The following is a 14,730-nucleotide window of genomic DNA, read 5'->3' as shown; positions in this document are numbered from 1 at the left end:
TCACGTACAAGACAAGAGGCATCTACACAGAACAATTTTATTTCACACATACGAGACGCTATATCAAAGTCTTCCATTGATTCCCTCAACAAATACCTCTAGTTGCAAGGCTCATGCCTCAACCCATACCCTACCAAACTACTCACACGTGGAGATCAGATCACTGGAAGAAAACACTGAAGAACACATCTTGAGATTGGTAGATTGCAATATGCCTTACAATGGATGCCTTGTGTGATGCATGATTACAAATATGAATCGGATGGATGAGCACTATGGTGGTGGTGGAGATGGAGGTGGCTAGGGTTTGTGGATGATGATGAAGAGGGTTGTGGTAGTTGTGTTGTGCTCTGTGCTCACTAGTCTGTTCACATTTTGATAGGGCCTCTTTAACAAAAGTTGTTCATGTGGACGTTTTGCCTCGAAATCCATGCCATACAGGGCGGTCGCGCCCATATGGAACGCCGTCGTTGTTGCTGTTTTCGCGCATACTCCTCCTGTTGATCCTCTCCTCCTGCATTCTTCTTCCATTCCATTTCCACACAATGATTTACTTCCTTTTAGCCCATTTCTATGGAAACACATCAAAGATAGGATTTTTGGAATCCTTTGCATTCATTAGTCATTAGTATCGATATCGGAGCAAATATCTCTTATTGATTGAAATATCACGGTTTAAACAAAGGTGAAATGGGTGTATAAATATCACTCATCAACCATGCAAACCTCCATCCGGGCTGCCACCCCGACATCCATGTCTGAGACCCACCAACCTCCCATAGTAGAAGTAGAAGGCATCTCCTTTTACTCCTAGCTCGGCATTAGCCATGGAGTTTGGGTCGATGCCTCCACGACAGGAGGCGTGCACGCGTGTGTCCCTGTCAGTCCTGGTGGACCTAGGGAGACACCACACCGTGACTACCAACGGTCGTTGCCGAGCAAGCTCGCACGACGCCATGCCCGCGACCATTGACACTGATCTGTCCAATAGACACGTGGAGTCCGACAGCCACCGTGAACCAATGTACGTGTGTGGAGACAAACCTCATCGCCCAGGGGCACCCCTCGACCGAGCCCACCATTGCCTACCCGGAGCGAGTGCTCCGACCCACCTCGGGCCCCAACTGATCCGCCCAAGCATGAGCCCAAGTCCTCACGCCGCCTCCGCCACGCAAGCAACCCGTGCGGCCAGTCTAGACCTGGGAGAAGGGAGCAACCACCACCAACATGCGTTGTCTGCCAGATCAGGGCTACCAGATCCACATCGCTGCGACCACATTAGACCGGCACTATACCTCTGGTCACTGGCCACCAGGGCACAGGCGACGACCAGCAGCAGAGCCACCATTGGCCACTAGTGGCGTGCCGCCTGAGTACCCCGGCCGCCATTACCAGCCCACGCGCGCAGCTAGTGGCATCACGTAGCAGACTAGGCCGTACCCAGACCCAACCACATCAGCCGCCATGAGCATGCGCCCGTGCCCGGGCGAACCTCCATGCCTAGGTCAGGCATGCGCAACCCCACCGTAGCCATCTGCCAATGCGTCGACACACGCCTCGCCAGCGCAGCATCGTCGCCTAGTTCCAGCTGCCTGCGCCCACACCACCGAGCAGAAGGAGAGAAAGCCCCGCTGTCACTGATGTCGGCAGGCTTTGCATGGCGGCGTGCTCGACAACGGCGAGGACAGGGAGGGTAGGGGAGGAGGCGTCTACCAATGGATAGGGTTGGCCTTCCCTGGTCGCCCCTCATGGGCGATGCTGGTGCGGGTCCAAAGATGTAATCTACACCGTTATGACTCGTTCCCACCAGATAAACGATGATTTTTTCTTGTTCATCATGATAATTTTTAGGGAGAGGAGTTAATCTACACCGTTATGATTCAATCTCACGATAGTATTTGATGTTTAACATAGGAATTTCTAGCAAGTTTCTAATTAGTAATAATAATAATAACAATAACAATAATAATAATAATAATAATAATAATAATAATAATCTATACCTACTAATAAAGCAAGGTGCGTTTCTCCAAATTTTTCATCCGTTCACCTATTATATTTTTTGAGAATTTTGAAAATCCGAGGTGGTACTAATTTTCTTATATGCTATCAAAACAAAAAATATTCACGTAGTGGACCAGGTAGTTGCTGCGCGCTACTGTTATGGGCCATCAAGCGCGCAAGTGGGCCTACTACAGCAAAACAAAGAAAAAGTTAATAGGCAAAGTGGAGAATCAAACTCAAGACCTCATGTAGTAGAAGTCGCTGCAGTTGCCAGCTAGGCTAAGCATCAATTCATGTTTTCATTGGAAAGCTTGGGGAAAATATATGATGGGTGAAGGACGCACAGGTTCCATAATTTATTAATCCCACCTCAACTTCTTACATCAAATTCTACCAATTCTTATACGTTCGCGAGTAGCCTGGCAACAAGAGAAATCGAGAATTAACCAGGACGGAGGAGGTGCCTCGCTGTGAATGACATTAAATGCAGGAATTGTGGGCTGCCTTTAATCACGAGCATGCATGGATATTAATTGGAATAATTTCTTGGATTAAAAGAGGCTATAGGAGGCTGCATGACAATAAACATGGATTAAAGGTGAGTCAATTGTGGGCTGAATAAGGAATAAGGGTGCGAAACAAGAGTATAACTTCTTGGCATGCATGAATATTAATCGGAACAATTTGTGAGATTAAATATACAAGGGCATACACCCCTCTCTATGCATTTGACATTTAAACGGGATTGTGCCTTTGCGTACCCCCCGTTGCATGCAAGACATCTAAACCGGCCTATGCTAATTTTATGGGATGACAAACAATAATCTGAAAGGTGCATCAATCATGTATTTATTGTATTTTTTATTGGGTGTCTTCCTTAGGTCTCAAAAGGAACTAATTTTTAGCAAAGCTATTTTCAGATAATGCATTGCTTTTGGTGTGCTAAATTTCTTCCGGGGCCGTAAATCTTAAGTGCATGGACTGAATTGTTTGTGTACCAACACCTATAATATTAACCCCTCCTTGTGCGCCTATGTCCAAACTCCTCCCTCACATGGTCTCCTTTAGCCGCGACGGCGATGCCCATAACATTAGCAACCCGAATTGCTGCTTGGCTTGCCATCGAGTGAGTTCTCAACATGGTGTTGGAGGAACGTCATACTATCTTTCTCTAGCAACTGCTATCATGTTCCATGAGTCCCATCTCCAAGAACCACGTTGATGAAGCATTTTTGTCATTAGCGACTCTTCTCCTACAATCCAGTTTGTTACTCGGGCAATCCTAATTCATGACAGCTAGCATTTACTTACTCCATAGCGCAACATGTGTGGTGGTTTAACATAGTTCCAATTTTTTTAAACATAGTTATAACCCTCCCGTTGCAACGCACGGGCATATGTGCTAATAATAATAATAATAATAATAATAATAATAATAATAATAATAATAATAATAATAATAATAGAAAAGATAGATAATATAGCAAAAATGCTTGTTCACGATCCTAATCTTTTTCCCACTAATTTTAGGGTGGGCCTAATGATCTCTCCTCTAATCTCTCTACCCCTGATTTTAACGTCGGAGAGGTAAGATTTTCACTGTAATCCTGGTTGGAAATCGCTCATGGTGACGCACGCACTAGCATCGCCTATTACTGATATACTCTCTTTGTCCTAAAATAAGTGTCTCAACTTTGTACTAAGTTTAGTACAAAATTATACAAAGATTAAGACACTTATTTTGGGACAAAGGGAGTATAAGTTAACCCCAAAACTTTAATGGCAAAGAGACAAAGGAAAGGAGAGGCAGTGCTAGCAATCTCAACAACGACGATGTTTGTGTTTAGTTAATTTTGGTGACAATATAATTAAGTTTTTCATCTTCGCCTTCCCTGCATGTTTAGATGACAAGAACTTTCATGTCACATTGTCTTCCAACAATTTTTCGAAACTCTTGGAATTTCTGAAAAATCTCAAATATCCTCCCCTCGATGCACAGTTGGCTGAGGACGGGGAAGAGGAATTTTTGTGTAGGGCGTGGTTAGATATCAGTCGACTGAGATTTAACCAAGGTTCAGTCAAGTAATATAACATAAAAAAGTAAAAAATACGCGGAAAATTCGCATCTGGTCCTGAGCACAGCTGATCCTGAAATCACGTTCGATGGCTCTTCTGGGGATGCATGCGTTCTCTGTATTCCACACTGTATGCGACAAACGTATTGCCATAGTATTCCAGGGCAGGGCCCACGCATTAATTTGCTGCTCAGCCACTCCGTCAGACCGGTACAGGATACTCGTGGATGGATCAGGTTTCTTCCTGCGCCTCCCTGTTCCGGTGCGACACTGCGTGTTGACGGACGCAGCGAACGGCAACCTACCAGCCGGTGGGGTGGATAGGTAATCGTAGGTCCCAGTCCCCACCCCTCCACACTCGAGAAAAATCCATCCCTGCCGCCGCCGCTACCTGCCGGTTGTTCTTCATCGTGCGCACAGGCCACATACACCCACGTAGGCCAATTTGACAGAGAACAAGTGCAGCCAAATTAGTGAATCAACCAAACTAGTGCAGCTCGCATAACGCACACAACACTAGAATTAGCGCGGCCGACCATGCTTGTCTAATAGAAAGATACAAACTACAGCAGTGTGTATTAGCTGATGATTACTAGAAGTGTACAAAAGGACACAGGATTCAGTAAACTCAATGTTTTGCTTGGTTTCTTGCTCATTCAAAAAGTGTACAGAAAGAAACAAGACATAAGATTCAGTGTACAGCCAGAGAACCTTCAAAATTATTCTGAAACATGATGCCCATTCAGTAAACTCAACATTGTAAACAGGATGCCCAATCAGTAAACTCAACAGGATTACAAACTACTGCTTAGTTTCTTGCTTCCTGCTGTTTTGCTTGGAAGACTTGGCCTGGCACAAAATGGAAATAGGTTGATTGTCACTGAGATGAACAAGAGAACTGATGCATTGGCAGATGGTTATTGGCATGATCAATAATATTGTAGACAGATGGTCATGCTCACATATTTGAATCCAGATGGTAAATAATTATTTGTGCAAACCAAATTTAATTCGAGCATGGGGCTTGGAGATTGTTTCTCTTCTAGGATGTGAATTTAGAGATAATTATGTACTTGGAAATCACCATATGAATGCTCGACTATACTATGTCTTCACAAAAGGCAGTTTAATTAGCAGAAGAGTTTTGAATAAAGTGTACTAGGATCTTATATTTTAACTCGTGTATACCTTTTTTTAGATCGATTGCTGTATAATTTCAAAGGTTTGCACTTATTCTTGAAGAGAAAAGGATGTGTGGCTTAATATGGCTACTACCTGAAAAAGACTTCTACAAGTATGACTAGGATTGATATGGACAGTTAAACTTCTCACATATTTACCTGTTAGGTGCGAAAAGCAATTAAGTTCAGAACACTGGCCTCCCCCTCAAGTGTCGGGCATTAGCAAGTACTGATTCCAATCTTACTATTTTCTAAGTTAGCTATCGGTTTGACAATTTCCCAGCAGCTTTAAGAAGTCATACAGAAAACTTGAGTAAGATACGAGATAGAAATCTACTGTATGTTGTGCAAGTTCCCGAGCAATTGCAACGAAATGATTAAGGAAAGAGCAAGCTTTCAAGTTGTCCATCCGCGAACAATTAGCAAAGTTTACTGTCTAAACAGCTGTATAAATCTACAATTGTTTTTTGAATGGAGTGGGATGACAGGAACTTTATGACAAGTACCTTGTATGCTTTTAGCACTAACTAGACCCTATCAAAAGAATCTGAGCAGTGCCCTGAAAAAAGGATTCAAAGGTTCAGTTCTCACTGGACTCAAAATACCAGCATCCTGGTTCTCACTGGATTCAATGGTTCAGTTCTCACAAATCACCAATACTGCCTTGTTGATTTTTCTAGGACTTGTGACTGCAGAATCGTTTGTTTCTAGAAAACAAATTAGCCAAGAATAATATCATTTGACCACTGAACCATCACATAAACAAGGTTGTTTTCTGAAAACAGACACTACATATGCAATTCACACTACAGAAGTTCAGAGTAATTCTTAAGCATGTAATGGTACTTGAAAAAAGATATGTATTTGCTAAAGCATGTACATGTTACATTTTTGAGTGCCTTTTGAGATGGTAAAGCATGTGTAATTGAATTTTTTTGAGGTCATTAGCATTTGAACACTTCCATAATTCTGATGGGAATACCTTGGTGAGGATCTTGATGAGGCTTTTCTCTTGGATTCCTTCGTTCTTGGAGGATCTTGGCGGGGGCCTTTCGGATGTGGACGGCGACCGAACAACAGCTCCAGTGTTCGAGGGAGGCAGGGGAGGAAGAACATCTTCAGCTCGTGAGGTATCTCGCTTGATCCTTCTTTCCTCATCACCTTGTACTCGGTAGGTAAATTCTGGATCATTCCGTTGTATCCCTTTGAACACAGCTAGTGTCTTATTTCCATCATCGTCAGTCTGGTCTTGACTTATCCAGCCACACAGATTGCGCAGCGTCCATTTTGTTGAAGGCACATTCTGGGTTGAACCAAAGAAGCTGCCAACCATGTTGTGCCTTGTTCAAGTTCACATTGTACACATTTATGTGCTTGTGGATGGCCAATGAACTTTCTCACCGCAAGTAAGAGACAATGAATGGTTGTGGCTTGACCAGTGTTCAGCAATGAGCCATCATTGTCTGCACCTGTAAGTAATCTCATCATTGCAGGGCACTCGCACCGGCAAGATCGGTTATTTTGCTGCTCAGGCTTCCCCTGCAAAAAAATGTTTTCTCCGTGTCAAATTTTAAAAATGAATTCCCGTGCAATCAATATGTTAAAAAATTGCCAAATCTTTTCTTCTCGGCTCTTAACTCTTAAGTGCTAACCGAGCATCCATAAACAATCTCCTGCATACACTTTGTCTGTTCGTATATCAAATCCAAGCTCCCAAAAATACAGGTTATAGAAATCTTATGCTTCCCCGAGTGAGTCAAAACTCATCCCAATCTCTGGCTTCACTACATTGTCTGAGAGTTTATCAGCGTACCTCCTGATTGTTTCTTCTAATGGAGTGACTATACCTGGATAGGGTGCCCTGTCCGGAGGGTCACGTCCTACTCTTAAGTCTTAATCTGAAATTGAATTCACAGTTTTGAGATGATGCAATCCTTTCACATATAACAGTGGGGCCGTGATTTTTGTGCATCAGCACATTTGGACGTAATGATCTGTCCACAAACCGCTATGTATGCTAATTACGCGCATGGATGAGGATGACGACCAAAATTAGGGGGTCAGCTAGTTGACAGTAGTAGTAATGTCCCTAACATCTATCAACATAGGCACTAAAAATAAAAATAAAACATGAATCCAGAGAGAAAGAACATTGAATTTTATGTATACCATCTGGTTCACCCAGGTGTCTCTGGGTTCACCTTCCCGGTCGACTCACGGGCTAGGTTTGCTATTGCTTCCTCCTGCCAGCGGGATCGTTCTGCTCAGCAACGCCACCAAGTTGTCCAACCACACCCGCGCACGACGAGTCAGCGTTTGCCGGTGCGGACGGCTCAACAGACGTCAACACCAATGGATCTGGCTGCTCAACATCCGCAGTGACCTCTCTGAGCGGGAGCCTATGGCATGTTCAACAAACCGAAGACCAGTCATTGACTATTTCTGCTCACACGTCTTCGGATCGAATCGAACAGAATAATACGATGGAAAAATTACCTGTCAATCAGATTCAGCAGATATCCGAGCCCATTGTGGCGTAGGTCCGCAAACTCCGCCATATTGCTCGCCGCCGCCATTTATTTGCCCTCCGCCGTCGAGCTAGGGGGAAGGGCTCAACTGAGTAGATGGGAACCGAGGTGTCTCTTTTTTTTTTCTTAAAGCTGTCCGAGATATTTTTGCTGCCCCACGCTTCATCCGCCGGCAGCATTTACTGAACCTTGACGGCGATGTTTTTGCAGCAAACGGCGCGCATACGTTTCTGATCCCCGCACAACTTTTCGTTACGGAGGCGAGCCACGGCTCGGTTCGTCAAGGTAACCTGGATTTCAATAAACGAGCCCGCGGGCTACCGTACATCACTATTCCTCATAGTATAGCGTCAGATGACTGCATTTTCTTACACCCGTATATCCTAAGATGGACCCACAAGTCCAAATCCCTAGAGATGGACCTATGGCCAGGATAACATGTTCAGATGCCACCCCTACCAGTAACGCCACTCTCAAAATATGCACAGATCTTTACTTAAAATCTACGAATATAACATCGACTAGGACTTCGACTAAGATTTAGCAATCCCATTTTGTGTAAGAGTAGCCGCAAGCCACCCCTTGCTTGGCCACGTGATGTAATATGTCTGGCTACCATCGGTACTGGCTACAGAAGATTTTGTTTTTCTTTGCGGGGTGGCTACAGAAGATTTGATTTGATTACAATATATACAAGACTTGATTCTCAGGCTAAACTTGTATAATCAGAAGGATGTATCACAACACGCTAATGGAAGTCCACTTACGTTGATATTGACACGCTAACAGTATGGACTAGCGAACTAAGCGTAGCTCAAACGATATAGATTCTTTGTGGTGGAACCGGTCCTTCAGGGTTCGAACATTGATGCTCGTATTTTTTTGAATTCATTTCAGACTTTTCGACGATATTTGTTCAGCGGAAGAGACTTTCCCGCCGACTACGAGTAATTTTTGATGACTTCGTCGATCTTAAAATATGATATAGGCTCAGTATTTCAAATATACCCATAGAAATGTGAGTGCGTGCGTTTATAGTGAATGAGTGTATGTGTATGTTGAGAGGATATATGCATGCAAATTGCTAGAGTTAAATAGGCGGACACGAGCACCAAGGAGGTAGCTGGTTTGCTTATTTAAACACGAGGCCCTCCCCCCTAATTCGCATCAAACCATTGATTCAAACTTGAAACATTCCCTCCCACCGCCCCACTCTCTAGCTCGGTAGCCATGGGGTCCCTCATCGGCCATGTTGCGCCGGGAGCCGGTTTCCTCCTCATCGGCCTGTGGCATCTCTTCAACCACATCCGTCTGCTGGCGCTGAGTCCCAGCTCCTACGTCGCGCCGGTCTGGTTCCCGTTCCCGGCGCGGGGCCTCCGGCACCTTGAGCTCATCCTCATCATCGTCGGGTCGTCGGCGTCCATCTTCATGGAGCTCTTCGGCAGCCCCAGGAAGCACCAACCGTTCGACGACGACGGCACCATCCCCTCCGTGCACCTCCACAACCTGGAGCACGCGTCCATCTCGCTCGCGCTGCTCCTCTTCGCCGCGGCCACCCTCCACATGGACAGGGCCCGGGCGCCCATGCGGGACGCCGTCTCGCAGCTGGTCGCCGCCGCGGCGCTCGCGCAGGAGCTGCTCATGTTCCACCTCCACTCCACGGACCACATGGGCGTGGAGGGGCAGTTCCACTGGCTGCTGCAGGCCGTCATCGCGGTCACGCTCGCCGCCACGCTGCTGTGAATGACATTCAATGCAGGAATTGTGGGCTGCCTTTAATCACGAGCATGCATGGATATTAATTGGAATAATTTCTGGGATTAAAAGAGGCTATCGGAGGCTGCATGACAATAAACGTGGATTAAAGGTGAGTCAATTGTGGGCTGAATAAGGAATAAGGGTGCGAAACAAGAGTATAACTTGTTGGCATGCATGGATATTAATCAGAACAATTTGTGAGATTAAATATACAAGGGCATACACCCCTCTCTATGCATTTGACATTTAAACGGGATTGTGCCTTTGCGTACCCCCCGCCTATGCTAATTTTATGGGATGACAAACAATAATCTGAAAGGTGCATCAATCATGTATTTATTGTATTTTTTATTGGGTGTCTTCCTTAGGTCTCAAAAGGAACTAATTTTTAGCAAAGCTATTTTCAGATAATGCATTGCTTTTGGTGTGCTAAATTTCTTCCGGGGCCGTAAATCTTAAGTGCATGGACTGAATTGTTTGTGTACCAACACCTATAATATTAACCCCTCCTTGTGCGCCTATGTCCAAACTCCTCCCTCACATGGTCTCCTTTAGCCGCGACGGCGATGCCCATAACATTAGCAACCTGAATTGCTGCTTGGCTTGCCATCGGGTGAGTTCTCCACATGGTGTTGGAGGAACGTCATACTATCTTTCTCTAGCAACTGCTATCATGTTCCATGAGTCCCATCTCCAAGAACCACGTTGATGAAGCATTTTTGTCATTAGCGACTCTTCTCCTACAATCCAGTTTGTTACTCGGGCAATCCTAATTCATGACAGCTAGCATTTACTTACTCCATAGCGCAACATGTGTGGTGGTTTAACATAGTTCCAATTTTTTTAAACATAGTTATAACCCTCACGTTGCAACGCACGGGCATATGTGCTAATAATAATAATAATAATAATAATAATAATAATAATAATAGAAAAGATAGATAATATAGCAAAAATGCTTGTTCACGATCCTAATCTTTCTCCCACTAATTTTAAGGTGGGCCTAATGATCTCTCCTCTAATCTCTCTACCCCTGATTTTAACGTCGGAGAGGTAAGATTTTCACTGTAATCCTGGTTGGAAATCGCTCATGGTGACGCACGCACTAGCATCGCCTATTACTGATACTAGATGACCTGGTTGCGCCAATGGCGCAAGAACCCAGTTAGAAACAATGTTAATAGGGAGTACGTAGATGTAGATGGCTCAAGAACCCAGTTAGAAACGATGTTAGGAGTAAGTAGATGACAATGTAATATGAATTGTATTAATTTAGGAGTAAGTAGATGTAGATGACAATGTAATATGAATTGTATTAATTTAAATCTGTTTTCAGATGGAAACAATTCAATGTTCGGAAGGGCGAGTATTGTTACGTGTATATAATGTCAGATACAATAATAGTGTTTTAAGCATGCAGTTTAGTATCAAAAGTATCTGCGTTCGTAGTGCGAAACTATACATAGGCAACCGGACAGCTTATTTAAAGCCAGAAGCCAAAAGGCTCCACGAGAATTACAGTTCAAGTAACATCACAGAACTCAAAGATAAAGAATATTACAATCATGCCAAGTGCTGAGAGACAAAAACACCGCCAATGGTTGCTTCACCAACTACCACCACGATGCGCAGCGCTGACCACGTGTCTAGCATGACCGCTGGTCTTGGTTCCATCAACCAGTTCATGGTATGCGTCATGTTCCTCTCCCCACTGTACTGAAGTGAGAACACCTTGGCTCCATCTTCGCGGTGGCTCACACTACAGCTTGGCAGCGGAGCGGCTCCTGCTGCAGCTCCGAGGTGCTCCGACTCCATCTGCATCTCAGCTCCTGCTGCAGCTCGGAGGTGCTCCGGCATCTCAGCGACCCGGCAGCTCGGAGGAGCCGCGCCTCCATCTGCATCTCAGGCGGCCCAGCAGCTCCTGCTGCAGCTCGGAGCTGTGGAATTGGCAGATGGCGCCGCCCTTGCTTGTATCCGCGACCCATTGTGAGTGGAAGGAGAATCTCATTTCATTCTCGTAGCTGCTTGGACTGGCCTTTCAACAGGATGATCAACAAAGCATGTCGCACGCACGCACGCATGCGCACGCGCACACGCACACGCACACATATGCATCCTGACAAATGCCTAGCTTATTCAGGACGGTTTACCTTATCTTTGCAGAGCACGAAGTTGTGCTTGGTAGCTATTAAGCTTCCTTGTCGACAAATCATGTTCATCAGCAGCTGGACTGTTTACATTATCACCCTGATAATTTAATTGAAAAGCATGAATTCCATGGAAGCAGAGACTGAGCTGAATGCATGGAAGAAAAATGTGGCTTACCGTACATCCATGGTCATCTTAGGCGATAGATGAATTACTGCCTTGTTTTCTTTGCATTGCCAGCGTTCTTAGCACCAGCACTGCTCCTGAATGGTATGAACCAACACTTTGAAACCCGTAGTCTAGGGATGCAAGGCGGCGCCCAAACCCGTCCCGCTCTGTATACAAATTAGAAAAAGCTAGTTCTAATTAGGCTGTGCTGCTGTTAGGCAAAGTTGTACTAATTAAGCACTTTGGTGGGTCTATGCGGGACGCCGCTCTGCACCCCTACCGTAGTCCCTGATAACAAACCCATAGCCCCCCTGCAGGAATTTTAGCAAAGTCCTATCTGGAAGTAGGGACACACTATTCGTAGGAAGCTCAAGCTCAACACCAGCAAGCACAGCCCCGTCGTCGGCTATCTCACACACGTACAAAAGAGCAGGCAAAGGAACATGCGCCGCCAGGGTCTCCAAAATAGGAATCACAAAAGATATAGTAGGGCACATCCTGAGCAGAAGAAATAGTCCTTGAAAAGTAAGTTAACCAGCAAAGGCAAATGGAAAACAGCAACACAGACACAACGCCTAGTCAGTATGTGTACAGCAAGTAACAGACAATTACAGAACAAGGTGATATAAGCAATCCGCGGTAGTAAACAAACCTTGATACGAAGATCTTCACTCAAGCCGCTACCACCCACTATTCAGCAAAGCAATTGAAGACACTGACAGAAGGACCTGCAAATCAAAGTGCGCATGGGGACAATCTGTCAGACGCGTGTACAAAAGAACCAAAAGAAAAATGCAGCAAGAGCATTCTAATAACCATTTGACAGCTCAACATAAGAAAACAATCTGAAGGTTTTAACGGTATCTACTTCTTCCTAGAACAAACAGAGGGCAACATTAAAAGCAACTACACATCCTATATGTTTTTGTTTGACGCACCTAGACTCTTTCTTTACTTGTCACCCGTACCAATACCAACAAGAAGCAAACAAAAGTTTCACCAGGCATTAGAGCTTAGCTAGGGACCGCATATGTATGAGGCACCGTCTCGCAATGGCGCATCCGAGCTTAGCTAGAGACCGCATATGCAAACCGATTAACCAAGCAGAACAGAGAAGAGACGAATCAGAAGAGGACTCAGATGCTCACGATGTGGTTGAGGTGGCGTGCATGATGAAGAGGTGGTCCTAGCGCACGGCGAAGAGCGGGCCGCGGCCGATGTCAAATGCGACGCTGAGGGACGGCACGGTGATGCAGGTCTCGTGCCCGCTCACCGAGATCCCCTCGACGGCGTACCCCTTCGCCTCCACGCGCTTGCGCTGCACCTGGGCGCGCGCGGCGGTACTCCTCCTCGTCGGTGAGCTCCCAGTCGAGCACCGAGAGCAGCCCGCTCCCTTGTGCATCTGACACTTTCAACTCCTCAGCATCATCTGACTTCTCTTCCTTGGCATCAGTGTTCTCAGGGGCCTTCTCTTCACAAGCTTTCCCCGATTCCACCCCCTTCCTTCTTGGCATTGTCGCTATTATCAACTTTGTCCCCACCATTTTGTTCTGTGTCACCATAAGCTAGAATTTTCTTCAGCTTAAAGGCAGAATCAGACCTTTTGGGTATCTATATAACCAAATATTGATGATTCACAAGGTCAAGTCAAACTAAAGAAACTAAAAATAGCACGTTACATATCGTTAGTACAGAAAGTTTACCCTTCATCATGACCATTCTTATTAGGGTGTGTATTAGGGTGCGACTTCTCATAAGCTTCTTTCTTAGCCTCCATTTCAGCATCAAATTCCTTCCTGTATTATGCCAACATTGGATAACACGTTATTGATAGTTTGATACATAGTTATAAATAAAGTCAGCAATGTGAAAACTATAGACACTGCATTCATGATTCTAAAATGTAAGAGGAAATGACGTAGCTATCAATCATCATGAGAAACAGTACAAAATCTTGCATCGAAGTATCTAACCAACATGAATTGATAAAGAAAGAGCATGCGAACAAATATATTGGGAATAAGCCCAAAGAATGAGAACATAAATTCTATCACTGGTAAATGGTAAGCATGACACAAAAGAACTTGAATCGGTAGTTAGCTTACTTAGTTTTTATTTCTAGATCCGCTCCTGCAAAACTAAGTTTGTTATTCATGATATTGTTAGCTTCAACTTCTTCTGAAAATTCGACCAAAGCTGTGCCGGAGAACTGCCCCTTGTTAGAAACATGTTTTGGAAGCCTTACGATGTTAGCCTGTGATGCACACAGTTCAGAAACAACATAGCACCATCAGCATTTATGTTACACGATTCGTGTATTTATAGTGATGCTGCGCCAACTTGCAAGTTTGCCAAATTATCATATCAATTGAATATCACATGCATAGTGCATCTAACTGAACATTTCCAGTTCAAAGTAACTGATAAATGTGTTACTGAAAGTTGAAGCAACACGCAATGTGCAATCTAGCGGTTCTAGCCTATCCTGTCAAGTCTGGTATTCAAGGTTATACAGATAACATACCTTGCCATACTGACCAAAGAAAGATTGAACATCTTCCAGCTTTACGTTGTGAGGAAGTGGTGACACAGCAATTGACCTCGAGTCAATTTGCACTATAATTTCATCTGGCTTCAACAACTCATTAGCTCTCCCAACTCTCTCCCTGTGTAAACCAAAAATTGGTCTCAGTTACACAACCATATAACTCGCATATTTCTATAAGAGCAACTGAAGCAAGACATGTTCATTTTGGCCTAATTTGCACCATGCAGCAACCATCCACTTGAACAGGTGAATTAGCTAGATCATAATGAAGATTTGATCAAATATAAGAATAAATCATCTACTTAACAATGAAGTTCAAC

The 14,730-nt window shown here is 44.6% G+C and overlaps 1 protein-coding gene and 1 long non-coding RNA gene across 3 annotated transcripts; one reads left to right on the top strand and one right to left on the bottom strand.

Annotated features, from left to right (window-relative positions):
• The first annotated feature begins 8,981 nt into the window (after positions 1-8,981).
• Positions 8,982-9,778, top strand: LOC119271186. The gene has a single exon (XM_037553109.1). It carries the CDS (start codon positions 9,019-9,021, stop codon positions 9,529-9,531), a length of 513 nt encoding a protein of 170 aa, XP_037409006.1. The 5' UTR covers positions 8,982-9,018; the 3' UTR covers positions 9,532-9,778.
• A 1,930-nt stretch (positions 9,779-11,708) lies between these two features.
• LOC119267039 lies at positions 11,709-14,526 on the bottom strand. Of its 2 annotated transcripts, XR_005132250.1 has the most exons (5): positions 14,387-14,526; positions 13,566-13,658; positions 13,011-13,473; positions 11,872-12,590; positions 11,709-11,793 (listed from the first exon to the last, which is right to left on the bottom strand). It is a non-coding gene; the product is annotated as an uncharacterized LOC119267039 (long non-coding RNA). The 2 variants fall into 2 exon arrangements; XR_005132249.1 differs by having other exon boundaries at positions 11,709-12,590.
• Between the last annotated feature and the right edge of the window lie 204 nt (positions 14,527-14,730).

This window comes from Triticum dicoccoides, chromosome 3A (assembly GCF_002162155.2).
Source record: "Triticum dicoccoides isolate Atlit2015 ecotype Zavitan chromosome 3A, WEW_v2.0, whole genome shotgun sequence".
Taxonomy (NCBI): domain Eukaryota; kingdom Viridiplantae; phylum Streptophyta; class Magnoliopsida; order Poales; family Poaceae; genus Triticum; species Triticum dicoccoides.
Note: the sequence above shows the minus strand (reverse complement) of the source record. Positions and strands in the feature narration are given on the sequence as shown.